At 40.3% G+C, this 27428-nt stretch overlaps 1 protein-coding gene across 5 annotated transcripts in view; it reads left to right on the top strand.

Moving 5' to 3' along the window:
* Positions 1 to 27428, top strand: part of CCDC88C (coiled-coil and HOOK domain protein 88C) — a 99873-nt gene that overhangs the window by 67082 nt on the left and 5363 nt on the right. For 3 of the 5 annotated variants that reach the window (XM_076345292.1, XM_076345289.1, XM_076345293.1), the window contains 15 exons: positions 3424 to 3561; positions 4938 to 6008; positions 8362 to 8489; positions 9407 to 9548; positions 10154 to 10342; positions 10714 to 10875; positions 12004 to 12281; positions 16698 to 16841; positions 18500 to 18686; positions 18926 to 19071; positions 20521 to 20610; positions 21439 to 21674; positions 25563 to 25745; positions 26151 to 26219; positions 27020 to 27088. In XM_076345292.1, coding sequence (XP_076201407.1) covers positions 3424 to 3561; positions 4938 to 6008; positions 8362 to 8489; positions 9407 to 9548; positions 10154 to 10342; positions 10714 to 10875; positions 12004 to 12281; positions 16698 to 16841; positions 18500 to 18686; positions 18926 to 19071; positions 20521 to 20610; positions 21439 to 21674; positions 25563 to 25745; positions 26151 to 26219; positions 27020 to 27088 — 3232 coding nt within the window. The remainder of the gene's footprint in view (positions 1 to 3423; positions 3562 to 4937; positions 6009 to 8361; positions 8490 to 9406; positions 9549 to 10153; positions 10343 to 10713; positions 10876 to 12003; positions 12282 to 16697; positions 16842 to 18499; positions 18687 to 18925; positions 19072 to 20520; positions 20611 to 21438; positions 21675 to 25562; positions 25746 to 26150; positions 26220 to 27019; positions 27089 to 27428) is intronic. The other 2 variants (XM_076345291.1, XM_076345290.1) reach the window with 2 other exon arrangements.

Below are 27428 nucleotides of genomic sequence, written 5' to 3'. Positions count from 1 at the left end.
CTGTGGTGTATCTGCAATTTAAGTCACTTGAACAACTGTGGTCAACCTTTGGCTTTGCCCCAGGCACATTCCTGTGGGCACCTGTTGTTATGGCACTGTATTGGTGCCAACAGTTGTGATTCCAGAATTAGTCTGATGTTTTTGATGATGATGAATGTGTTGGCATGGTGGGGTCACCTACAGGTCTGGTAGTTAAATAAGACAAAAACCAGTAGTGGGGAATGCCTGTGTGGTGAAAGGGGCGCACTGTATGCATCAGATAAATGAGAAAAAAATGGCTGTTAAAAATATTACTATTAAGAGCAGTTGAAATGCACGAACACTTCACTAGAGAAACTCAGAATACGGTGGGAGCTGTTGACTAAATACCACAGGCCAGTCAAATTGCTAATGGACATCACCTCCCATTCAGGGAGATTTGGGGGGAAAAAAGTAGTAGACAGTGTTCTATAGTCTGTGTGAGACATACGGTTGTGTCTCAGTGTACGGAGACCTGATACATGATATGTAATAGTCTTGATTTCATAGAATCATGGAGTGGTTTGAGTTGGAAGGGACCTTTAAAGGTCATCTAGTCCAACCCCCCTGCAATGAGCAGATCTTCAACTATATCAGGTTGCTCAGAGCCCCGTTCAACCTGACCTTGAATGTTTCCAGGGATGGGGTATCCACCACCTCTCTGGGCAACCTGTTCCAGTGCTTCACCACCCTCAGTGTAAAAAATTTCTTCCTTATATCTAGTCTAAATCTACCCCCTTTTAGTTTAAAGCCATTCCCCCTTGTCCTGTCGCAACAGGCCCTGCTAAAAAGTTTGCCACCATCTTTTTTAGAAGCCCCCTTTAAGGACTGATAGGCTGCAAGAAGGTCTCCCCAAAGCCTTCTCTTCTCCAGGCTCAACAACCCCAACTCCCTCAGCCTTTCTTCATAGCAGAGGTGTTCCATCCCCCTGATCATTTCGTGACCCTCCTCTGGACCCACTCCAACAGGTCCGTGTCTTTCTTATGCTGAGGGCTCCAGAGCTGGACGCAGTTCTCCAGGTGGGGTCTCAGCAGAGCAGAGTAGAGGGGCAGAATCCCCTCCCTCGACCTGCTGGCCACGCTGCTTTTGATGCAGCCCAGGATATGACTGGCCTTCTGGGCTGCGAGCGCACATTGCTGGCTCCTGTCCACCTTTTCATCCCCCAGTAGCCCCAAGTCCTTCTGGGCAGGGCTGCTCTCAATCCCTTCATCCCCCAGCCTGTATTGATACCAGGGGTTGCCCCGACCCAGGTGCGGGACCTTGCACTTGGCCTTGTTAAACCTCATGAGGTTCACAGGGGCCCGCTTCTCCAGCTTGTCCAGGTCCCTCTGGATGACATCCCATCCCTCTGGCCTGTCGACTGCACCACTCAGCTTGGTGTCATCTGCAAAATTGCTGAGGGTGCACTCGATCCCACTGTCTATGTCAGTGATGAAGATACTAAACAGTACTTGTCGCAGTATGGACCCCTGCAGGACGCCACTCATCACCAGTCTCCATCTGGACATTGAGCCATTGACCACTACCCTCTGGATGTGACCATCCAACCAATTCCTCACCCACCGGACAGTCCACCCATCCAATCCATACCTCTCCAGTTTAGAGAGAAGGATGTTGTGGGGGACCGTGTCAAAGGCCTTACAGAGGTCCAGATAGACGACATCTGTAGCTCTTCTGTTGTGCACTGATGCAGTCACTCCATCATAGAAGGCCACTAGGTTTGAGATGTTTGAAATTTTTTTTAATCTTCTCTTCCTCTAACGTGCTTTTGTGTTTCACACGTGTCCCCTTCATTAGAGGGTATGCATGTCCACAAGGGGGTGTGCTAGGGAAAAGGGGGATAATAGGGGAAGTCTCTCTGATCCATTGCAGAATGGTTTCTACAGTAGACAGAGGAGAGGGCAACAGTTCTTAAGGACTGTTAAAGACAAGCACATATAAAGACACAGGACAAGAGATAAAGAAGTCTTTTTCTCAAATGTTGTATGCCTATGTTTTTTGTAACTTTCCTGTGATACCCATAGTAAAATCTTGCCTCCCTAAAGTAATTTAACTGGATTCAGATTTCATCCTCTGTCTGAGACTTTCAAAAATTGTCTGAGTATGCTTGGCTGCCCTACTGGTCTAGTGCTTGGAAGGATCATGTAGCCGGAACAGGATTATTCAGGTAGTACAAGAGGAGGTGATAGGAAGGAAAAGTCACGGATATATCTTTTCCTTTCTTGCAAGGTTTTCACAGGAGCAAATAATAGAAAACCCTCCTTTCAGGCACAGTCAGGTAACAGCAGCCCAAGTACCTATCTGTTTTCTCTGCGTTCCTAACAAGCTGTAAACAGTAGTTTCTTACTTGCCTCCAGTTTTCTGTGAAGTGCTAACGAAGACCAGCTATTGCTGAGTTACTGAGTCTATGTTCCAGCTTTCTCTGAACAGCTCCTTTGAGACCAATGAACCTTAACATGGTTACATTTGTAACTGTTAAGCCCTTCTTATCTCCAATCTGGGCAGCCCTTGCTTGTTTAAACGCTTCCTGTAATGAGGCACATGTTGACATAGGCAGAGCCCAGCCTCCAGCTATTTCCCACTTGTAAGAATTATTGTTAATACCTTTTTCATTGACATTTTCACTGTTGGCAAAGTTCATAATACCAACACAAAAAAATGAGCTGAATTTGTGCAGAGCTGTAGGTGCTCACAAAGCTTTACAGGCATAAAAAGGAATACTTCCTGATTTGGGGAGCCTAGCTCTCTGAACCCCTTGCTTCTAAATACTGAAGAGCTACTGCTTTTCAATGCTTAGTGCATTATGAGTACGACTTTCATGAGGAGGGAGTAAGAAGACATCATTCATCGTGGGACTGGGATCTTATTCACAAATCTTTCAAATCCAGTATTGTCCCCTGCTGGGGAAAACGGAGGACCAACAGAGCACGGGGAGAGGGAAAGTAATCTTGGAAACTCTGGTGCTTTTCCTCTGTTCCTGACTTTTTTTTTTAGTTCTGTTGCTCACTGAGTTGGCTTAACTTTCTCCACATTCACTGATAGATTAAGGCCATCAGTGATGGAGAGGCTAGGAGGAGGCAAGTCCCTCAGAAAGGTGAGCACCAGAAACTTAATCACTGATGACAGGAGCACAACAGGGCATGCAGGCAGGCAGGTGAAGCGTTTCTTGCTGCTGTACCTTATATGCTCTGATCTTAATAGGCATGAAGGAGATTCTTGGCTCTGTGAGAAAAACAAAACAGTCCATTTCCTCCTCTGAGACTGGCAAGCTGCAGAAGGGAAGGATTACATCTTTCAGCCATAGTCCCCATCTCATTCCTCTCTGGTCTTCAAAATAACATAAAGTGCAAACAGTCATTGTGTCAAGCTGTGGCTGATGTGTTTTGGTGTGTTCTCTCCACACAGATTGAGAAGTTGCAAAATCAAATTGAAAAAGAGAAGCAAAGTAATCAAGATCTGGAGACCTTGAGCGAGGAGCTGATAAAAGATAAGGAACAGCTACGAGTCGTCATGGAGACTCTAAAAGCTGACAAAGACAGACAGGTGCAAACTTCACAAATGTAATATAAAAGTATATGCTCAGTAATGGTAATTTACTGATGCCATTTAGAGCATCTGATCTCAGGGAGATAGGGCAATTTGAGAGCTATTAAGTGCAGGTTGAACTTGTTCAAATGTAGGTAAAAGCTACTGCTCCTGTAACCATAGAGGGATCTTCAGGCTGTTGTAAGGACAGACCTTCCCTCTTTGGGGAAAAAAGCCCTGGATCTTACTAAATGGGATACCACCTGCTTTTAGGATGTGCAAATATAACCCCATTTTATTGCAGAAGATTGGTCTTCTGCCAGCTGTATGTCCTGATTGGTTTGGTTGGGTTTTTTAGACATCCAACTTTTTTGCTCTATTTTAAAAAGATGCTGAGACGGCATTTGTCTTCTGAATTGGTATTTTAAATGCTCTTCAGCTTTTACTACTGTATTGCAGTTCATGTACAATGCCTTGAAACTATCCTATTATAGGTTCGTGCAAGGTATCATCTGTATTAATTTGACTAGCAAAGAAAATACACAGATCATTGGAGGCTGGTCTATATATTTTCAAATGTATTAAAATTTACTCCCAAGATTTGTGGGGTGAAGATTAATAACAAAATGTCTTACTTGTGTAGTGCTTTTCATCTTGAAGGATTCTTACCCAGACTTCTAACTGGGAAACTGCACTTTACCACCAACTTAGAACACATACAGGCTCTTTGTGGTAAGAATTAATGAATGTTTCACAGGTAGGGCAGGAAGTAAAAACAGAAGTATCCCTAATCATCAGAAAAGGGCAGATTCTGTTTTTTTCAGGTATAAGTAATTTTTTATTTCTGTGGATGTTGTCTAGATAAGAATCAAATGCAAATTGCAGTCTAAATCACAATTGCTTCAGCTGAAATTTGGCCAGTAGGGTAAGTGTACTGTTTTTACAGAAAGTGTGTCCTTAATGAGATCTAACTGCTATAAATTTTCAAACATTTTGTGGTTTCTGATGCCTTATCAGAGAGAATTTGTATCTTTGGATCCCAAAGATGTGAATGTAAACCTAAACAGAAAGTTAGCCTTTATTAGGAATGATTCTTAAAGCGTCCTCTCCATGGCGTTCTCTGAAGGTCACTTATCCACTTTCTCTGCTTCCACCTTCTTAGCTGGTAGGAGGAATATAGCACCATTTTTAATTTGTTAGAATCCCACATTGCCAGAGGTAACAATTTTTTTTCATATATTTATGTTGTTGGTTTTAGTCAGGGAAACCTGTTGAGGAATTTGTCTTGGATTAAATGGACATGGTTTTGTCCTGTCTGCTTCAGGGCTAATTTATACTGCACATTGTAAGGTAGATGAGTAACATTTGCATGAATTTTTTTATTGTTTATGTAGATAAAGGACCTTAAACAAGAAAATGACCACCTTAATCAAGTGGTCTTATCCCTGAGACAAAGATCTCAAGTGAGCAGCGAGGCAAGAGTAAAAGATATTGAAAAAGAGAACAAGATCCTTCATGAAACAGTTACAGAGACTAGTACCAAACTGAGCAAGCTGGAATTTGAGAAGAAACAATTGCAAAAGGATTTTGACCAGGTTAAAGAAAAAGTGGAAAGAGTGGAAGAGATGGAAAAAGAGCTCCATCGGCTGGAGAAAGAGAATGAACAGCTCACAAAGAAGGCAGCGGCGATGAAAATAGTGACAGAAAAAGTTGAAGTTCTCGAGCAGGAGAATGGGGACCTGGAAGTGGAAAATAAGAAGCTAAGAAAATCCCTAGACACATTGCAGAATATTTCCATCCGGCTAGGGGACCTGGAAAGGGACAACAAGCAATTGGATGAAGAAAATCTGGAGCTTAGGAGAGTGGTGGAGACCATGAGATTTACCAGCACAAAAATGGCACAAATAGAAGCAGAAAATAAAGATTTGGAGAGGGAGAAAGAGGACTTAAGGAAGAATGTGGAAATGTTGAAAGCAATGAGCAAGAAATCGGAGAGGCTGGAGTTAAGCTATCAGAGCGTCAACTCTGAAAACCAAAGACTTCAGCAAATCTTGGAGAACAGCAGCAAAAAGATCCAGGAGCTAGAAAAAGAAGTACAGGGAATGGAGAGTGAAAATCAGGTCCTCCAGAGAAACCTTGAGGAACTAAAGATTTCTGCCAAACAGCTAGAGAGGTTAGAAAAGGAGAACAAAGCCCTAGAACAAGAAATGTCTCAGCTTGAGAAAGACAAAAAAATGCTAGAGAAAGAAACAAAACGGCTTTGGCAGCAAGTGGAGCTGAAAGATGCTATTTTGGATGATAGTACAGTAAAGTTGGCAGTTGCTGAGAAAGAAAACAAGACACTAGAAAAGGAAATTGCTCGATTCAGAGATTCATCTAATAAGCTGAAAGAATTTGAAAAGGACAATAAAGATCTCATAAAGCAAGTTACGATTGATAAAACAACACTAGCTACATTGAGAGAGGTAAGCAAAATAATACTACTGGTTTCAATATGATGCTATTTTTTGTTTCAGCTCTGTGAAGTACCAAAGGGAGACAGACAGCTGTCCCATGACTGTTTAATACATGAGCTAGGGGATCTTCACAGCCTTAACAGCCATCATTGGATAGTGTTGCCTTGGAAAGTGGAACCTGCCAAAAACTGCGATGTACCACTTTGTGTCCACGAACGCAATGTCTCCAAATGACATCTGTTTTCATGCAGAATAGGGTTTTAACACAGCTCCCACCTGGTAGCTGTAAACCAAAGACTTCGATACTTTCTCTAACCCTGTGACCACAAAATTGTTTGCTAACGTGAGAGCTCCAGCAGAGGAGACTGACTTTTTAAGCCTAGAAATTAGAGCACTTGTTGAGGACACATTAACATCCCTGTTCTAAAACAGACTTAGCTAAGACAAGAACCATCCCAGATGACCAACCTAACCCTTTCAAAAACAGCTGCACCAAGTTTTTGCTTTACAACTACCTACAGCATTTTTCCCAAAAAGCTTCCATGCAGAGTGAGAGCATGCTAAGCAGCTCTGTTGTTAAGCAGCAGCGGTCTCTTCCAGCACTGCTCTCCACTGCAGAATGCAGTAATCGCACTTTTCCTAGGAGTCATCTTTTAAAAATACACAATTAGCATTAGGACATTGGCAAACTAATGATGTGTGTGCCAGAACCTGATACTCTTATAAGTGGCCTATGAGCAGATTCAGGTTATTGCAACTTGCTCTCATTGCCTGCCCCAGCTGCTGTTGTCCTGCCAGAAACAGGATTTCCTGTCAAAAAGCATTCAAAGGAAAACGGTCAATGCTGCAGTAGCTCAGTGAAATAATTAAGTTTAGCAAGACTAATGCACTAAGCAATTACTCACTTGAAGATTTAGGGTTTTTTTAGTTTTTGAAGCATTAGTGTAATTTTGAGGAGGGAAAAAAGTTTATCAGAAACATTTGAAACAGTCCCAAGTTGTGTTTCTATCCAACTTTCCTTAAAAATAAATAAAATAATAACGTTTCTGAGAAGGCTCCTTTTTAATCTTTCCCTTCTCAGACTTCTGCAAATTTCCAGTGGTACAGACCCATACAGAAGTGTATCTTCTTTTCCTTAGTTACTTTCTATAGATTCTACAGGAGTTCATGGATGTTGAAAGGACCTGTTTACAGACCATGGACTAGCACTGACCTTACCCTTACCTTTTTTTCCCTTGCCATGTGAATGAATACATGGATAAATTTGTGGTATCAGAGGACTACTGAATACCTACAGTTTATGTTTAACGAAGTATATTTTTAAAATTTTATTCTTGCTTCTGTTTGATATCCAGGATAATTTTTTTTCTTACTTGAAGTGCTTCAGTAATTTTGTTGTTCTTTCCTCATACCTTGTTTAAGAAAACTTTTGAGCAGAAACATGAGCAATGTAGTTCTCTGTGGTACATGTGCATTTCAGAGAATTTTGAATGGTAGGAATCTTTGAACTTGGCTATGCACCAAAAATGATATGTCCTTTTTAAACATGCAGGCTGGTATTATGTCTTCTCAGGCCATTTCCACACAGACCACTTTACTGGCATAACAGCAAAGTATTGTCCCAATATACTTTCTGGTACAACTCCATCAAATCTCTTCCTCATATGACTTCCTTGTCTGGTTCTGCTTAAGTTTCTTCCAAAGAAACCTAAATGAAACCAGAACAGGCCGGTAGATAAGTGACCAAGCTGTGTAGTCTCCAAAGCTGTCCTGTCTCTTACATGATGATGTAATTACGCTTTTTTAATTTTGGCAGTAATTTACCATATGTCAGAAACTCAGAGTTAATAGTGAACATACACCAAGTCCCTTGGTAATAACATCTTAACCACATTATTTCAGGAAACTTTCATACTGAAGTCCTGTCACTCCTCTGTGTGCCAGTGTTGGCTGGGCTTTTCAGCAGGGCTTTTTGTCCTAGCTGAGAGGTGGGAACTCCCTCTGCTGGTGTCCCCTGACCTGCACACATCCCTTCTGTGGTACAAGGGCAAGATGTCTCCTGGCCTGCACGTATTCCCTCTTGGCAGGCAGGCAGGATGCCAGTGTTGGCAGAAGTAATCTGGTGCAGTAAACGAGACAAAGGCCAAAAGAAGCATTCTTCATATTTATTCCAAGTAAACTATAAATAAAAGCAATCAGTTTAATTCTGCACTCAGCTGTCACTGATGAAGAATTTTAGCTGACCTTCTTGGAACTAGGATTTTATCCGATGACTTTTTCAGTACTTTTTAAAAAAATCTATAGTGCTGGATAATTATCACCACCCTTTGCACAGCAACTAATCATGTTAGTGCTGTTACAGGATTTGGTCCTGGAGAAGCTGAAGAGTCAACAGTTGTCTAGTGAGCTGGACAAACTGAGCCAGGAACTGGAGAAGATAGGATTGAACAAAGAGCTGCTGCTACAGGATGACAACGGCAATGAAGACACGTAAGGAAACTGACCTCTTAGTCATTCTTTTGACTCTGCAGGCTTTTCCTCAGCCTAACTCAAGCCCTTTACCTTTCTTTTTGGTTCTCATCCGTCTCACTCCAATTATACTTACCAATTTTGGATATAAAGCATATTTTTCTGTAGCAAGCTTGGCAGTATACTGCAAGTTTTGCAAAACGTTTTCTTGAATGGAAGGAAGAAATGCCATTTTCTCTCTCCATGCTAGCCAGTGTTACTACAGTCCTCCTCTACTCCCCAGTAGAGTAGCTGGGTAGCTATTTCAGTGTGTATTCCTCCTCATATTCTCTTTACAAGTAAGAATAGTGTCTATTGAAGAGTGTCTGTCATTACTCCATGTAATTGGTGATCCAACAACCTGTTAATATAAACGTAGGTGTTGCCTAAGAAATTCTTCATTGCAGGGAATTCCTTTGCAAGTCCTATAGTAATGAACAAAGAAACCCCAACAATCTGTATATATATGTATATAGGCCTCTTGGTAAGACCTAATTAAAGAAACATACCCATCTCGTAGGAGTCTTTAGGATCTACTGTGGATTTTTCTCCTTGTCAAGAACGTACAAAAGAGCCGTGAGAAGAAACTTCTCTAGTGTAATTAGGGGAAAAAGAGAAAAACTTATTTGCTTTTAAGTTATGTAGCTCTCAGATATTTCTGTAGAACCCTGCTGGCATTACCTCTATTAAAATTGATTGGATTTTCCAAAAGTAGGTTCCCCAGCTATAATATACCAGTAGCGATCTGCAGCAGTAGAAGAAATCATTTTCCTGAAGAAGAAAATGCATATAATGTAACATGTACTGATATTTGGAATGGGTGAAGGTGAAGTCTCCTACCTAGATGGTGGCTCCTATCCCAGTGGCAGACATTGGAAAGCTATTCTCATGTCTTTCAGAAAATACAAGATTCTGGAGAGTAAAACTGCATCGGCACTAAAGACAACACTAGCTGTGAAAGAGGAAAAGATCACAATGCTGGAAGCCCAAGTGAAAGACTCTCTGAACTTGAACCAGCAGTTACAGAATGATCTAAATACGGTAAGAGGTTAACTGAATTTTAATTGTTCACGATGTGGGTTTTGCACATTCACATGGGTTTTTTTATTGTTTGTTTGTTTTTTTTTAAACTCAGCAAGAACAAGTTATCTCTACTTCCCCCTGACCCCCCCACACATACATGCACTTCCCAAAAACCTTTTTTGACTGGACTGCTTTCTCTTGTCCCTTTCTATATATAGGCACCAATTTCAGCAAAATTGTTGGGCTGGGGGCACGGCAGGAGGTTTTTTTACAAAACCACTATTTGCAGATCTCTCTTTTCCCATGTTTTTTTCATTGTCATGGTGGTGTTTTTCTACCTTGTTTCAATGAGAGTATAGGCTGAGGAAGACTGCAGTTGAAACATCTCACCTAAGAACAGCCTGTTTGTTAGGTGACAGTGAGCTTGAGTCAAAGGTCACCTGACTGGAGGCCAAGAGGCATGGATTCCTCCACCTGTCTGTGTCTCAGCTTCGCCATTTGTGAAGTCAGGGTAATGGTTCTTGAATGCCTTAAAGTCCCTACGTTGCAAGAGAGGAACTGCATATCCCATCATTATTAATATAAAATCCCACTGTTAAGGTTGTTGCTTGTTGGCTTTGCAGGTAAAGAAGGACTTTGATGCACTTAAGCAGACTCAACAGGATGGGCAGTATGCTCAGAAGTCACTGAGGTATTCTGCAGAGAAACTCATTCCCAACCACCAAATGGATGAGAAATTGGAAATGGGACACCGAGAAGCTACCGTGGAGCTGTTGAAACTGAAGGACAGGGCAATTGAACTGGAAAGGAATGTAAGTCTTCTCCTATTTCCTGTTATCTCTCAGACTTCACTTTCTATCATGAGTGGGTGGGTTGCTGGGAACTGGATTTCTGAGCTTATAGGAATCTGGTGGGTTTTCTGGAGCACGTAAGTCTACCAAATTCCTCGGGTGTCTCTTAGGATTGCATGGGACTTCAATGCTATATATCTCTTATATAACATTGTAGGGATTAATCCTGTGTATAACATCTGTCCTACTTTAATACTGGGGAGAGTTTGCTTTTGCACATTTGTTGCAGAATGATCACCACTAATTGGTTCTCATCTTTGATAGGACTCCAAATGATCAGGACAGCTGTTTCATTTCTTCCTGTCACCCCTTCAATGCCATCTCTTTTTCAGAATGCAGCCCTGCATACTGAGAAGCAGCTGCTTAAGGAACAGCTGAAGCATTTAGAAACACAGAATGTCTCCTTCAACAATCAGATCCTGACACTACAGAAGCAAAACATCTTCCTTCAGGAGCACAACACTGCCCTGCAGACGCAGACGGCCAAACTCCAGGTCAGAACAGCCTTGCACCTCTGTGCCAGAAGACTGGATTTGATTATAGTAGTGTGGAGAAGATGACAGCTAATAAGAAAATGTTTGTAATGATAGGATGACGTAGTGATGTAAAGATGAGGCCCAGAAGGTGGAGCTTATTTTGCAGTCTGAATTTCTCTAAGCTAGGAGGGAAATTGGCTCTGTAGCTAATGTCTGGTAGCTATCTTCATCAAGAAGGTAGTTATTTAGAGAGAAATTTGTAAAATCAATACAGCAATACAGTGTTATTCCAGAAGTGCAGCTTTGCTCTTTGCAGCAGATCTTTGCTCTTTTTTTCTGTTAATGCTATGCCTGTGAAAGAGCTTGGAAGAAATGGGAAGAGGACACAAGTCAGCTCCCAAGAGGCATTATAGCAATGGGTTCCAATCACAGTTTTCACACTTTCAGACAAAATGTCAAAGTTGCCGGTGGAAAACAGATACTCTTAAACGTTACTTTAATTTTGAAAAAATAAACTTAGCTTGAGAAGAACAGTTTTAAAGGATAACATTGGATTAGCTCTAATTTTTTTGATGGGAATTTCCCTTTTCAAGCTTTTCCTCTCGCACATTCACAGGGTAATTTTTTTGTTCTTTTGACTTATTTCTCATCTGCAATTGAAGTATATAAGCAACATATAAAATCAATGCACTACCTATCTACTGAAATCAGATTTGTTAGGAGTGCTGCCCCATACACAGTGCTGCAGTTAATTTTGTTGAGTTTGGGTGAACTTAAGTTTTCGTTACTTGTACACAAACATGGGGTAACTTTGGCTTTGTACGTGATTGTCAGAGATGCAGTTGAGTTTTGAGTATTCCAGCTCATCTTGGTCTTCAGGTTCAAGAGCTTCTGCTAGTAAAACAGCGTTGTTTCAGTTTGGAGGTTATCTTGATACTTTTCAGACTGCTGATAGCATAACTTTATATGGTGCATACTACCAGCAATACCAAAATGATGCCAAATTGTCCATAAATGTCTTAAGTCTACAAAGCGATGGATGCATTCTTGATTAACTCTATACAGATAGAAGCTGCTACTACATTTGTTGTATGTACCAGTAGGTGTAAATAAGTAATGTTTGCTTTTTATTTGAGAAAACTTTAGGTAGAAAATTCAACCCTCAGCTCCCAGAGTGCTTCACTGATGGCCCAGAATGCCTTACTCCAAAATCAGCAGACAGCCAAGGAGAATGAGAATGAAAATCTACTGAAACAGAAGGAGCAGCTGAAAGCGGAGTATGAGTCATTGCTTCAGGACCATGAACACCTTGCTTCACTGCATGAACGGCAGTCTGCAGAATACGAAATGCTAATAAACCAGCACAGCTGCCTGAAAACATTGCACAAAAACCTGGATCTGGAGCACAAAGGTCTGGGTGAGAGGTAGGCTCACGGCTCAGGGGTATAGTGTAGCCAGAATGTGCCCATGTTACAATCTTAGCCTGAAATGTTGGTCTCCAATTACAAACAGAAACTACCGAGTAAGTTGTTCCCCAGAAAAAGTGTCTTCTCATTCTTGCTATCATTAGGAGATGAGATGACAATATTTGCAAAGTTGCAGATTTTAGACCTCTAAAGGTGGTAGACCACAGATGACTCTGGTGAGGTTTAGCAAACATGGGCTTGGGTCTTGGGGATGCTTTGTCAGAAGTAGCTTAAATGTCTTTACTACATTTAAGGATCTGCGCTATAATAACATGCAGCCTTAAAAAAATTCTCCCAGTTCTACTGTGTGGGGTATCTTTTCTAGTCGTACAGTAAGGTCTGCAAGTCACCTAGGTAATTACTTATGTGTGAGTAGTATGTATCTTAAGAATTTTAAATTATTGAAGATTGTGTGTGTCATCAACCTCATGACAAAGGAGGCTCTCTGAAGGAAGCTGTATTGAGCTAGCTATGAGAGTGTGTTGTATTATTTATTTTCTTCTAGTTCTCACAAGCTAAGACTTTTGCTTCAGGCCCTTCAATTGAATTGTGAAATCAGAGTTATCAGTTCATTGTTTAGTCTCTCTCATTTTCTGACAATTGTGCATGGATCGAACAATATATATATATAATGTACTACTACATAAATGCCACTCTGCCTACCCCTCAAAACTTTTCTTATACAATTGTCTAATTTTGCTGGGTTCTTTCTTTTCTTGATGAGTACCAATTATTGAACATTTCTAGCCTAAGGAAAAAGTGGGTTTCTAAAAATAGATTATCTCTAGTGATAAGTGCTCAGACCACCATTGTAAACATTAACAATTTGGACTGTCTGTTACTGAGATGGGGCTGCTAGTGAGAGAGGTTGCAGGGGAGCAGATGGCAGCCTTTTCTATACTCAAAGCAGGTTGATTTTGACAGTTTTTAAGAGTGCACTGTCCTCAGCACATCAGTCTCAAAAGATACTTATCAAGGTGATTTGTCCAAGGATGGCCTGTCTCTCTATTTGGCTGTCAGAAAAAAGAGACAAACCACTTTTTTGTGTGTGTGTTGTTTTCCCTCCATCATGTGCTACGTGCAGTTCAGCTGGCTGAGGGAGCAGAGGGGAGAAAGTTAGAAAAACAGCTGTGAGAAAACTGTTTTCTTCTGCCACTCTGAGGCATTTAACTGCTAAGATGAAATATCTCGCTTCCAACTTCAGCTAGAATGCACCACCTGCTAAATTTTCCCAGAGCAGCTCAGTGCAGCCAAGAAGTTCGCTTGTGCAGTGTTGAAGAGACGGGTTTTGCTTGTCCCAACTCCGGGGTAATTGGTTTTTCTCAGTTGGTGACAGCACTGTAATCATAGTTCTGTTGCTTGTGGCAGGATTGCACTCCTGCACAAACCTATGACTGCAGCTTGTCTAGAAAAATCCACAGCAACTTTAGTTAGCTTGTGGGCTCCTAACACTGTGTAGGTCCCACTGCCAAGGTCCCCAAGGTTTGTGTAGTTCACTCTGATGCATTCTAACCACAGAATATTTTCTGCACCTGAGCAAACTTCGTTAAACCTCCCTCGGCTCTATCTGCACAGTATTAGCACTGCAGTGGGGATTTATAATGGGTTGTGTGTAACTGCAGTGAAATGGCCTGTCATAGCCCAGCAAACCACAGACATGTGGGTTTGACTTAGCAAGAAAAGGAGAGTTAGTATGTTAGGATCGTTTACCATTAATAGCAGTTTCTTGACTTTGCGGTGTTTGGCTGATCATCTCAGTGAACACAGAAAGGCTGGACTCTTTTGCTGCATTTTTTAAATTGCTTTACATATTGCACATTACTGAGGGGAGGTAATAACTTTCTAGCTACATTTGATTAGCAGATCCTTGAGCATTTCTTTGTGGCTTACTCTGCAGAAGTCTAATCCTGCAGAGACACTGGAAAAACAGAATCCCTGCTGTGGAGAGTTACGTATGACAGGGACTTGTATTATGTTACCAATGCTGGCTGGTAATTATTTTTCTGGGTTCCTTTTGCCACACATTTTTTTATCACAGCTGAGCATTTTTAAAGTTCTCTGTCACAAATACCTACCCGCAGTATTTCTCCTAACAAAGCAGCAGAAAGAGAGAAAGCCAAAAGGAGTAAAGAGGGATATGATTGTTCAATCTGAGGAATGGATTGTGTCATAGCCAAAATGGATTTTATTTGCATGTATAAGAAAATCTTTTTAAAACCCCTCTGTCCAAGTGCCTGATGCTTAAAGAAGTGGAGTGAACATGAGTGTTGAATAGCCTACAGGATGGGTAACCTTGCCCCCTGTGGTAGACCTTGTCAGGTAGCACAAATCCTGCTCAAATGGTAGACTCCACGCTGAATCCAGACTACAAGAAAATTTTGCCTAGGGATTTCATTAAGGCTCCAGAGATGCAGAATCACTTGCATTTTTGCAAACAGTGTCGTCTTTCTTACCTTTCACTTAATATCTAGGGGAGCAGCTGTGGTCTACATCAGGGATTCTTATGCTCAAAGGCAGAATGTGGAGCTGGGCCAAGCTGGTAAAACTGGACCAGTATACTGCTTCCCTCTAGGTAGCCCTTTTTAAAAAACAGAGGGCTTGGATAAAAATGAACGGAGTAGCCCTATCATACAGAAATGGCAAAAGAATTCACAACACAGTTTCTGCAGAGGCAGCCATGGTAATCTCTGCCAAGGGACTGACTGTGGAGTTTGTCTTCTCAGATTCTGGGTTGGCATGCAGTCTGTCTTATATCCTTCTTGGAGCTGGATGTGAAACCTTCCTCTGCTTTCAGGTTCTTCCATTTGTTGTACAGACATTGAATTTGAAATGTCCTGGAGCTGAATGGAGGAAGAAAACAAATAAATAAGGTTAATTAAACTCCACTGCTGTTACTGGGAATGAATAGCAAAAAGCAGCTTTTGTCTGGGAGACAGGTACTTTTCTGTGTGGCCCTTCAATGGACTGGAATTTGGGACAGGCTGTAATTTGACCCTGGAATAAAGAGAATGGTAGCTTGAAAGAAAAACAAGTTGGCTGGAGTCAGTGTATTTGGTGCTGTCTGCTGCTTTTGTTTTTATTTTGAAGTTTTTGTGACTGCAGAGTAACTGTGCTCTGCATTCATCGGCACTGGGATGAGAGTTGCGGATGGATAATGCTTGTTCTCTCTAGCTTTTTCAAGCAGTGCTGCATCTTCCGCCTAGTTGCTGGTTTAAAATTGCTTAGAAGGATGTTTCTTCATGACTGGCAGAGGTGTATCTGCCCAGGGATATTTCAGGGCAACATCGTTTTATCACAGACACAGAAAAACGTGCTGATGACTTTTGACATTCACTGCATCGGTGTCCCCAGTGGCTTCTGCTGGTGTGTGTGTGTGGGCACAGACCCCGACAGAGGCCACCAGGGGAAAAAAATATCTTCTGAGAACAGCGTGCTGTTTTGCGAAGTGGTCTCAAGCCACCTCGTTCTTTGCAGCAAGGTGCATTCTTTTCCGAATGCAAGTGGTGTAGCAGCTCAGGGAGGCTGAGCCTGTCTAGTCAATGCCTGTGCCAAGTATCAGGGGAGGTGTTCCACACCTCTGTTATTTTAGCATTCCAGAGATCGAAATTAAAGACATAGTTGATGGCATCTGCCCTCTGTCTCTGTCCCTCTCCCCACCCTGAATGATTTATGCACAAATTGTATAAACCAGGTAACAGTGGAAGCCTGGACGTGAGCACCAGTGTTGCTCTTGGGTTTCTCACTAGTGAACAAATAGAGCCACTCAAGCAGGTGGATCAGCCCCTGCTTAAAGGTGTTTTGTTGTCAACTCACTGACACTAGCCTCATCATCTGTCTGGAATATGAAGGAGATTATTACCTTTGCAGGATGCTATTACCTATGCATATAACCTAATATGCATTAGTTTGTTACCTAATAAACTGTTCCACTGCTTTCTTGTTGCCTTTAGGCTGCTGCGTTCTGCTTTTTAGTCAGGTGTTTGAAACCTGCCACTGACAATTATTTGTGAGTTGGATTCCAGTTTAATGGTGCAGTTTCCACTCACCGTGGAGACTCGCATGCTTTTTACCAAATTATCAGAATCTGGAATTGAAATAAGGTTCTGGCAATTGCATTCCAGTTCACTTAAAATTGCATTTTTTTTTTCTTCTAAAAGCCTCCCTGTTGACTTACAGACTAAGCTGAATTTCCATGCTTTGTGTGGAATTCTTCAGACTTGGTAGACGTTTAACCACACAAATGTGTATGAAACTAATCAAGCAGGGAAAAAAAATCCTTTCTGGTAGTTGCGGGATTGCCTATTAAAAATCTTAAACTAGAAGAAGGAAAACGTTTAAATGAAAGTTGAGAGTATGCTGCTCCTCTTTTTGCAGATACAACAGTTTAATGAAACACAAGGCAGAATTGGAAGAGTTGGAAATAGTTTTAAAAACTGAGAGAGAGGTTCTGCAGCAAGAGAGGAGATCAAATGCAATAACCACTGGGGAAAATCAGAAGCTGAGGGAGGAACTGGACAGGTATGGTTCCCTTGCTAAATTCTTGTATATATTATTAAAAAGTCGATTATGCAAAACACACAGTTGTTTTGCTGTGTTGTGTTAACTGTAGCTCCAGAATACCTTCATTAATGTGTCTGTTAATTCTTCTCAATTTCTGTCTTGTTAACTTGATTGTTTTGTTTAATTCATTTAAGATTATCAGCTTCATGGACACTCAACAAATACTGTTATTCAGTGCTTTAAACATGGTTTGATTCTGGGACTTTCGTTCATTCAAAATAAGCTTCCACGTGTGGTTCAGTTCACAAATGTTTCTGTAATGAGTTGTTTCCAAGTGCTTGTCTTTAAGTAGAACTACGAATACCCAAAACCCCCAATAATATCTAGAGTTGTGTGAAATGGTCCTACCCAGTTTTTTTCCCTTAAGGAGAACTGTATTATGTTTTTTACACAATATGATTTAGTTCTAAGAGTTACCATTGTTTATTTTCTGCTGCCCAGAGAAAGCTGCCATTTATTGATACTTGAAAGAGACTTGATTCTTGTTATTAAAAGTGGGTTTAGTGATTCATATGATCACTGGGTAACTGTAACTCATGTCAAAACCCCATTTGTGAGCTGGCATCTGAACTTTACATAATGCAGCAGTAAAATGTAACCACACACACACACCCCCAACCTGTACCCCTACTGGGCCTCTCTCCGCTATAACCAATTCAGTGCCATTGTTCATACTACAAAGGCATTTTGAGAAATAGTTTGGTACAAATAAGGGGCCAAGGTCATATCAAGTTAAAGCAATGTCAGTTTGAATCATATTTAAAAATCACATGTTAAGTTCAGTCACAAAAGTTTCATATGCTGTCCCAATTGTAATGTACTTTAGAACACTGCAGAGCTCTACAAAGGAGGTTTCCTCAAGCTTGCTGTTTTCAACTCAATTTCTCTAGGGACAAAGGAAGATGTTGCAAAATGTTGATTGCAATGCTGGCAGAGGGCAAGGTTTAGCTGATCTGTCAGCAGATACAGAACTTAATCTTTTTTATTTATCTATTTAGTTAATTTTATGCCTTCATGATTTGTAGAAATTTTTAGGTTTACCAAAAGCTATAGAAGAATGCCACAGTATCATCTTACAACATTACGATGTCTCACAGTTCATAGAATCTTAGAATCATTAAGGTTGGAAAAGACCTCTAAGATCATCGAGTCCAACCGTCAACCCAACACCACCATGCCCACTTAAACCATGTCCCTAAGCGCCTCAGGACACTTTAGGCTTATATTTCATGCATCAGGAAAAAAATTCTGTGAGCGTTCTTTATTTGTGCCAAATAGAGCTGCCTTTATATCCAAATGTTCTTAAATACGTTGTGCCTCAGAAATTTGTGGTGTTTCTTACACATAGATGAAACATAAACCTGCTATTTCCTCAATTTTCCTTTAAGTTCCTTTGTAGATTTGAAATATTTTATAACGCTATTACTACTTTCTTAATAAAATTTTATTATATGCTTAGAATAAAAATGCCTTTAGGAGTTAGTCTTTGGAACTTAATGTTTGATTCAGTGACAGCTGCACACTGATGGTGTGGTCTTTGAATGTGAGGTACTTTCTATGAAGTGTCCTTCATAAGCCTGCTTCATGGGACTTCATAAGTCCTTCCTCATGTTTAGGGTGAATTTCTTGCACAACCAACTAAAGGCAGAGTATGAAGGGCTGCATTCGCACACTAAAGAGCTGAAAACTTCCTTGAACAACTCTCAGCTGGAGCTGAATCGTTGGCAGGCTCGCTACGATGAGCTGAAAGAACAGCACCAGTCCATGGATATCTCTCTGACCAAGCTGGATAACCACTGTGAGGTGAGTAGCTATAGGCAGGTATACTGCTGGGTTCCTGTTAGAGTGCTAACATTCATTGTGTGAAGTTTTTGGCACGCTATATATAGAAGGTCAAGCTATGTGGTCATAATAACACCCCCATGTACTTCGAAGTTTATAAATTCGTATCCTAGGTTGCTATGCTATTGTGTTAGCTTGATTATGGTGCGCTTCCAGGGAAGCCAGATGCAGAGGAGAGATTAATTTTTCTTGTTTAATAGCTGCTGTCCCGTCTAAAGGGAAATCTGGAAGAAGAAAACCATCATCTCCTGAGTCAGATTCAGATGCTGAGCCAGCAGAATCAGATGTTACTGGAGCAGAACATGGAGAACAAGGAACAGTATCATGAAGAACAGAAACAGTACATGTAAGAAACTAGAGATTTGAATTGTGAAACCTAAAAAAGTAATCTAGACAAGCATAGAATACAAATCATCCATCAGGACTAGAAGGACAGGCAGGGGAATGATAGGTCTACATGATATCTGGCTAGAAAAGGGGATGTTTAGGAGGAGATACATGTAATGGGGAGAAGCTACAAAATTTCTTCACGTTGCCTTACCGCAGGCGGATGTTCAGGAGACACCTGGACAAACACAGGTCTTTTCAAATAATATAGATGAACCCATGTGGAAAACTTAGTTATAAAAGATGGAATACTAAACCCAATGGTACTTCTCAAAGGTTTTTGAAGAGCTTGGGAAACAGCTGAGTTGTGACGAAAATTTAGTCTTCTGAGAGTCATTTTATATTCAGATTTCTGAAGAATAGCAAATATTCATACTCTTCTAGGGTTTTTTTGTCATTTGCGTTATAAGAAATACTTCTTTTGATGTTGTTTTTAAGGATGCAAGTGTCAACATACATCACTGCGTCCCCCATGCACAGGGGGTGACATGTTTAAGTGAGATACCCTGTTTAGACATATTGTACGTTTACAAAGGATCCTGTTCTCACTGAAGTGAATTTCTCTTATAGGTATGAAAGAAGGAAGAAAAGTGTTCTTAATCCCAAGAATTTTAGTCTAAGCACCTCAGGATGATGTGGTAGTTACTGACTGAGTTTTATTTCAGTACTGGATTATAGGTTGAAATGTTAGAAATTGGTTGCTGAAATTGGCTGAATATAGTTCAAATGTACTTTAAGCATATTTATCTCGGTGTCTGACAGTTCTGTGATGGAGGTACATTAGACCTACTACTTGAATGAAAAAAGATTTGATAATATCCACTGTGCGGGTTAATAAAATAATGAGTAAAAAAAAATAGGAAGATTACATGGCACTGCTGAAAGTGCTTTGACAATGCTTGCAGGAGACCGAAGTAGTCTTAAAAAGATCAAACATTATTTATTTTTCTAGTTACAACAGAGAAAGCGGAACAGGAATAAAATACCTAGTTATCATGTAGACAAGAAGTTCACACTATGTAAGGATTTTAACCCTTGAGTAATTGTCAGCGATCTGTGAATAAGACTGAACAAGCAGCAAATGAATTTTCAAAAAACAGAATAAGATTAATCTTAACACCCACCAGACAAACTCTGCCTGAGTTATTAGTGAGTAATCTAGCACCGATCTTCTGTTGTTGTTTCACCTTTCATGCTTATTGCACAAAAATCACCCATCAGCAAGTTTGGTAGGCTTTTGCATTTGCCCTCTCTAAACAGACAGTGAATGAGCTCAGTAGGATTCTGAAGGTTATGCAATAGGAAAATATTTCGGTCTCTTTCCTCTCTTGGTGGCTTTTGGTCTTCAATTTTTTGATTATGCTTAATTTCATACAGATGATTCAGAATGTGCTTTTCCCCCTCACAGTGATAAATTGAATGCCTTAAGAAGGCACAAGGAAAAACTTGAAGAGAAGATAATGGATCAGTACAAGTTTTATGATCCTACTCCAAAAAAGTAAGTCACATATGGGTTCAGTTCTGCTATTGTACAGATTTGTGAGGGTGAGAAAGGGCTCTCCATAACTGGAGATAACAGAAATTTCATCTGAAATAAGGACAGTGTCATCGCCACTTCTCTCTTCACTCTCACTCAGCAAGCCATTCCCTGAAGCAGCAGGTTGTGTTAATATAGAGCGCAGTACCTCAGATGGGGCCCTCTGTTTTAATACTGGAATCTGAAACAGTATTAACTGGAAGAGAGCCACGTTGCCCTGATGAATATCATCTTATCCCTAGCAGAGGGGGAGGGACCCCCAGTATGGTGACTAAGCAGCAGGAGGAGCTTCCAGAGCTGCTCTTTCAAAGGGGATAAGCAGTGCATCGGAGAGAAAGGACTTAAAATTATATTAAGAACAACAAAAAAGAGCCAAGCTAATTCCACCACACATAGTTCTGACTGATAGCCTTAGCAAAGAAGAGGGAGTCATCTTTAAAGTAATTTTCATTTCTTCCCTTTTCAGTCTGTTCCTGTAGTAGAGCTTTTCACACTGTTAAAATGTCTTATATGGGTCCATATGTGTAGTTTAGACTTCTAGCAGAGGGAATGGTTGTCTTTCTCACATTTCTCATGCTGAAAAAATATTTCTGTAAAATAATTTTGACTTTGGGAGAGAAATGGATCTCAAGCTCTGTGAAATTCATGCTGCATCTTTCCAACCGATTCATGACAATAAACAAATAAGAATGTAGGATGGCCTGATGGCTCTAGCACAGCTGTAAACTTCTTCGGGGAGTATTTCTTGTAGTGTTTTATGAATCCCATTCACAAAACCTGCTTTATCAGGAAAAATCACTGGATTGGAGCCAGAGCCTTAGTCAAACTGATCAAGCCAAAGACTACAAGGGAGCGGTTGAAACTAGCAGCAGAAAGCCCTCCATGGCATTCTGAATCCCCAGAGACGGTAAACTCTCCATCTGCTTCCCAAAAACTGAAACATCAACAAGAGACTCAGGATAATACCTCTCAAGGGTCAAACTCTATGGAAGAGAGAGAGAACCCTGGGGGTTCTTCAAACAAAGGTAAGAAATGCCCAGCCTAAATTCATGAGCCGAACAGTATTTTTTGAAAAGGTTTTAAAAAGATTTAATATATAGGATATGTTAATACTCCATCACATTATGTTTTATATCCCTTTTTTTAGTAATCTAAAAGTTTTAGTAAGCAAAAAAACCCTAAAGCTGAGTAAACTAAAAGGTGGGGTTTTAGTTTGGTTTGTTCCTTTTGTCTACTTCTCCCTTCAGCTTTTGTATATAGTTTCTTGGTTTGCCTGAATGTATTGCATTTTACTGAATAAGTTGGTGGAAATACTTCATTTACTGGGGTTTGCAACAAAGCAGTTTAAAGTTGGACCGTATAATATTATGGTTCATTAGCAACTATTCTTCAAATGGGTAATAGGTGGTCTTCCAGCCGCTGCCAGGAGATGGCGCACGTGCAAAAGAAATAACATAGAAAATGCTAATTTCTTGTAATCTAATTATTTTGGAGGTTGATACCTTCAGATTATCAAAGTGTTTCGACTTTGAATCAAACTAAGAATTTCTTAGTGTTAAATGATGAAATGATTTTTTTGAACACGAAGGCAAACATAAGGAAGATGGAATGATTTCTTCCTGTTTAGTTAGTTCATACATTAAATCAGTATTCTTAATTATGGGAAATTTAAAGGAAAGCTCCTCAAAATAAATACTCTGTGATCTTTGTTAAAGGTAATATATATCCCAAGCTTTGCTTATTCTATTGAGATCACTTCTGTCCAGGAATCCTTTTCAAGAAGCAGTTTTGAAATTAATCCTTAAATGATAATTCCTGTCTTCTGACTGGGGAGTGTGGGAAACAGAAGGGGAGCAGCTGAGGAGGGTAGAACTGTTGTTATAAACTACTGCAAGTGTCTGGCTGAAGCTTTTGTTTTGATTGGGTTTTATATTTCCCTTTCTCCATTCTAATTCTTCGAGGTCGTTGATTCACTTAAAATAAAAATGCATGTCTCGGATCATCCATGTGATTCCAGGAAATGTTAAGTGTTTAACATGCATCCAAAGTTCAACCTGGGAATTTGGGTTTGGGTTTCCACAGAACAAGGCCCTCGTGGAGTGCCAGAGATAACAGAAAGTCTCTGGGGCTTCATTCTTTTTGAAGTTATATGAAACATGCTTATGTTGAGATGATGAGCATCAGTATCAAAGCCTAGAAGACATCTAGGAAATTTGAGTATATTATCACTAAGTATGTGATAATAAAATATCACATGCACACCTATTTAATTTTCCTTTATTAAGTAAAAACATTTTGGGTGATCTAACAATAATTTCTTAATGGACTTGCTTATATTTTATGTATACGCATTAATCTGAGTCATATTAACTATGATTAATTATGCATTAATCAGTCCTCCAAATATATGTGTTAGTCTTTGTTTAGCCTTTTTTGTTTTTACTGGTTGTGTAGTCTTTAATCTGTTTTAAGACACTTAAAAGTTTTATTTACAAGGGTTTTTTTACTTTTTTTTCTTCTTCTTTTTGGGATACCTGGGTGATAACAATTTAGCTGCGCAGCGCAGAAAGATTGCCTTTTTGAGAAGCAAAATCAAGGATAAAGAAAAGTCTCCTAAGTCTCCATCGAATCATCAGTCTCTCTCTAATCGGCTCCGGTTCTGGTCTTCTTCCGACATCCCATCCTCTCCTAATGAACCTCTTTCTTTCCCGGAATTGGGAGATTTCTAACACCTTCTCTTTAGCATTTATCTTCATTTATTTCTGACAAATATTTTAAACAAAAAAAAAAAAAAAATCCCATGTGCCTTTAAAAGAACACACACCTTGATAGAAACACTCGGCATGTCTTTACAATACTCTAAATACAAGCACAGATTAGTGAACATGGACTTAAGTTTTCCTGTAGAAGATGAATCACTATTGCACACTGTGGATCATTTCTTCAATGCAGCACACTTTTAGGGGATCTCATGGCATACAGTTTGCGTATGTATATTGGCTGTGGTGCATGTTATAAGTAAGTGAAGTTGCCGTGCGCTTCGATATTTTCTTGCAATCACATATTTGCATCTTGTCCAGTTAAAGCGTTGAACTGATTTGCTGTTGCTATGCTTTCTACAATGTTGTAGTCCTACTAAAATATAAATCTCATATATAAGCAGTCTCAAATCCTGGAGATTTTTCCAACATTCTGTGCCACTAAATGCTAAAAATGGCAGGTTTTTTAACACCTTTGTCTGCTTTTAAATAGTTTAGCTTTGAATATAGAGTGGAAGCTACTGGGAAAATTATTCTCCGCAAAGCGTCTTGACTTTTGCGTTCAAACCTGCTGTTTAGCAAGGTTTTACATTTCCAGCTATGAAAATTCATCTTGAATTGAGCTAAAGTTTCAGTTTCTGCTGCTTCAGTTTTGACAGATTTTTTTTGGAAGAAGAAAGTAGATTTGTTCTCTTAAGATTGGGAATAACCTTCATCATGGATCCATTGCCCAGAATTCTTATTGCCTGATAGTCACAACCTGGTGGCTTCTGAAATGAATGTGTGGGTCCAGTCCCCGCTCTGTTAGAGAAACATACGCACCACAGGCAATACGCAATGGGAAGCTCAGCAGAGAGGCCGAAAGATCTCGTCTCCCTTCTCACTCTGAGAAGTGGTCCCTCTGTAGCACAACCAAGGACACTGGTGCAGCAGCCTGTTGCTGCCCATTTTGGGACTTACAGAGAACACTTGTCTCCAGGGCAATTAATAATTCTGGCATCTATGGAAGGTGTTAAGTGCATCTACAAAGTTGATTAGAAATACAGATTTGCACGACAAGCTTTAGCCAGTAATTGCCCCTATAGGCATGCCATAAACTTCAATTCTGGGAGAAAAAGTGCCAGCCCTGTGCTATGGAGCCCATGCAGACTGTGGGAGAAAACATTGTTTCTGAAGTCAACTTCCAGGAGTCATCTAAGATGATTGTGACTTGGTCCAGTTCTCTAATACAGCTTTGCTGCTGCTCGGTGCTTTGAACTAACTGTCTGTCCATTGTCTCTGCAAGTTGCTTATTTTGACCACTGCACTCTGCTGTGTTTTCAGCATTTAGTTAGTTAAGCAAGTACTCCATAGAAATATATAGAAAACTAGAATCCTGCATCTCATTAAGGGTGTTTCCTATAGTAATTCTTTAAATTTTGTTCTATGTGTGCCTTAAAGCGTTACATTCACATTATAAGAAATGAATTAACCTACTTCATCGCTAGGAAAGATGTCTTCAGCCTTCTGAGTCTAGGTAATATTCTAGGAGGTAGTTTTTGTTGATATCATTCTAAGATCCCAGGAATTCCACTTAAAAATCATTGCACCAGAGCTTTATAAGAGCAGCAGAGTTTTAACCTTGTAGAGACTGAGCTCTTACCACAGCAAAGATCCAAACCTGAAAGCAATTAGCTTAGCGTGCAGATCATGCTAGATAATTTCCAAATCAGCATTATTTCTCTTGGAATAAGAGCATGACTTCTGTCACTCTTTCCTTATTCTATTTTATTACTGAAGTAAGTGCTTTTAAAATGTACCTGCAAGGAATAACGTTATGGGAATTTCACACCTCACTTACCTTTTCTGCATTCATGTCTTTGCTCCTTTTCTTCCTCCTTTCACAGTAATTGTTGCATGTATAATATCAACCCTCCCACTGGCACTAAGCAGCCCTTGTCACTCCCACACTTTACAGAGAGCACACATGATTGAAAAACTGTGGCAGAAATTTCCTATCCAATACTGAACTGTTTGTGGAAAAGCTTGCAAAACTAGCGCCTCTGTTGTGCAGTTTCTTTGTGCCTGCTTGTCATGTTTGTATGGGCAGATAAATACAAATTTCCTAATGCTATTTTTCATTGACTTGTATTTATTTACCTCTCTCCCCCTCAGTGCTAATGGATGTAAAGCAAAAGAGGAATTCCCATCACGGAGGCAGCAATGATAATGTTGAAATCTCGGCAGACTCTGCGACAAAACACTGCTGTGTGGAGCTGGGTCCCAGGACTTACTCGACCTCAGCTATTCATCTGCACACTTCCACCCCCATCTCCAGGCTCCAGAGCAGACCAAAAGGTGTGCAGTGCATTTGATATACCAACTCTTAGTACAAGTCAGGCTACTTCGTAGTTCCTGCTTGGGTGAAACATGGCTTCTAGTGGCATTCAAGTACAAAAAGAGAGCACTAGTATTTTCACTCCTACTTTAGCTGCTTAATGGTTTAATTGTGAGGAATCCCTGTTTCTGATCTCTTGTAATGTCATCAACTTGACAGTCCACATTTGGATGTCAGTTCTTCTGTGGTTCCCTGCCCAGTGGTTCACAGCAGTGGTTGGAAGATGGCTGCTCTTCCAATGTTGGCTCTATAAAACCCTCTTGATCACCTCAGTCTTCTACACTGCTAGAATGCATTGGAGACTGACCTGAAGGATTAATCTTACTGTGTTTAATATTGCCTTTTAAGTTTTGTGTTCTTTCCAGGCTCTAATTCAGAAGATAATCTATGCGAACAGTCCCCTGAGGCAGAGTTTGCAAGCACCAGACAGCATGGTAAGCTTGTAGCATATACGAATGCTCTAAACATCTACATTAAGACTTTTGTTACATTGCATCCACGTGAACTGTCCTGGTGCATTTTAGTTAAATTAACATGGTAGAATGCGATGTAGTAACACAACACCATTTTGGGAATGTGGGTCTAAGTACTTCTGTTTTTCTGTTGAGAAGCTTTTAATGGACGTTTTCCCAAAATAAATTTTCAGAAACAATGCTGACGTTGAGACGAGTTGCCTTGCCCCAGCAACAGACCCTTTAATGCATGTCGTACAGATTTGTTGCTGATTTTTCTGGACAATGTTCAATTCCTTCCTTAAGGGAGTGAATCAGCAATAAAAAAAATTCAGGGTAGGGGGTGTGGATGCACGGTGGGAACACTGGTGCAGCAGCAGCACTGCCTGCTTAGAGATTTGTGGAAGACTTAATTTGCAGGCTGGTTACCAGCTCGTTCTAAAGAAACAAACTGAGAAAGAGACAGCAGCTTATTGTTGAACTTCGTCAGTATTTACATTACTTTGTTTATAGTTGCTGTAAAAGCAAAACCCAGAACATATTTCTTTGTGCAAAAAATAAGTGAGAAAAACTAGATGGATCCTGAACAATTTGACTTGAAAAATGAAAATGGCTTCTACTCTGTCCAGACTTTGGCATCCTGTGTATATTACGTTGTTAATGTTTTCAAAGTGACTTAGTTGCACAGGTCCTATTTTCAGAAGGCAGACTTTAGCCAAGTCTTTTAGAGAACCAGAGGAACTTAAGATCTGTTTGTTCAATGCTGCTTTTGTGTTTTTCAGTGTCCAGGCCAAACAGTTTAGAGAGCAGTAGAAATGCTTCCAGCAGTAGTTCACCTCTTAATTTGAAAGGTAAAGCTTTTACAGCTGAGTTCTGACAAACAGGAAGTGAAATTCCATGAAACTGTGCAAAATGCCATTTTCCTTCCAATTAAATTCGAAGACTGTTGTTTTGAAATTGTAATGATTATGCAATCTGGACATGGCTGTCTTGGGAATCAGAACTGCTGGCAAGAAGTATTTTTCTAAGATTGATTCTGGCAAGGGGTGGCTTTTAAGGCAGGCAGTCTAGTTTTGCTTCAGTCTGACTGGCATCATATTGTGGGAAGTATCAGGCCACTCTTAGACTCCCTTTACAACAACAGGTCTCTACTGTTCTTACTCTGTACACAGCTTGTGTCCAGAATCAGTG

This window comes from Aptenodytes patagonicus, chromosome 7, assembly GCF_965638725.1.
Source record: "Aptenodytes patagonicus chromosome 7, bAptPat1.pri.cur, whole genome shotgun sequence".
Classification (NCBI taxonomy): domain Eukaryota; kingdom Metazoa; phylum Chordata; class Aves; order Sphenisciformes; family Spheniscidae; genus Aptenodytes; species Aptenodytes patagonicus.
The sequence above is the reverse complement of the archived record's forward strand: the minus strand, read 5'-3'. Positions and strand labels throughout refer to the sequence as shown.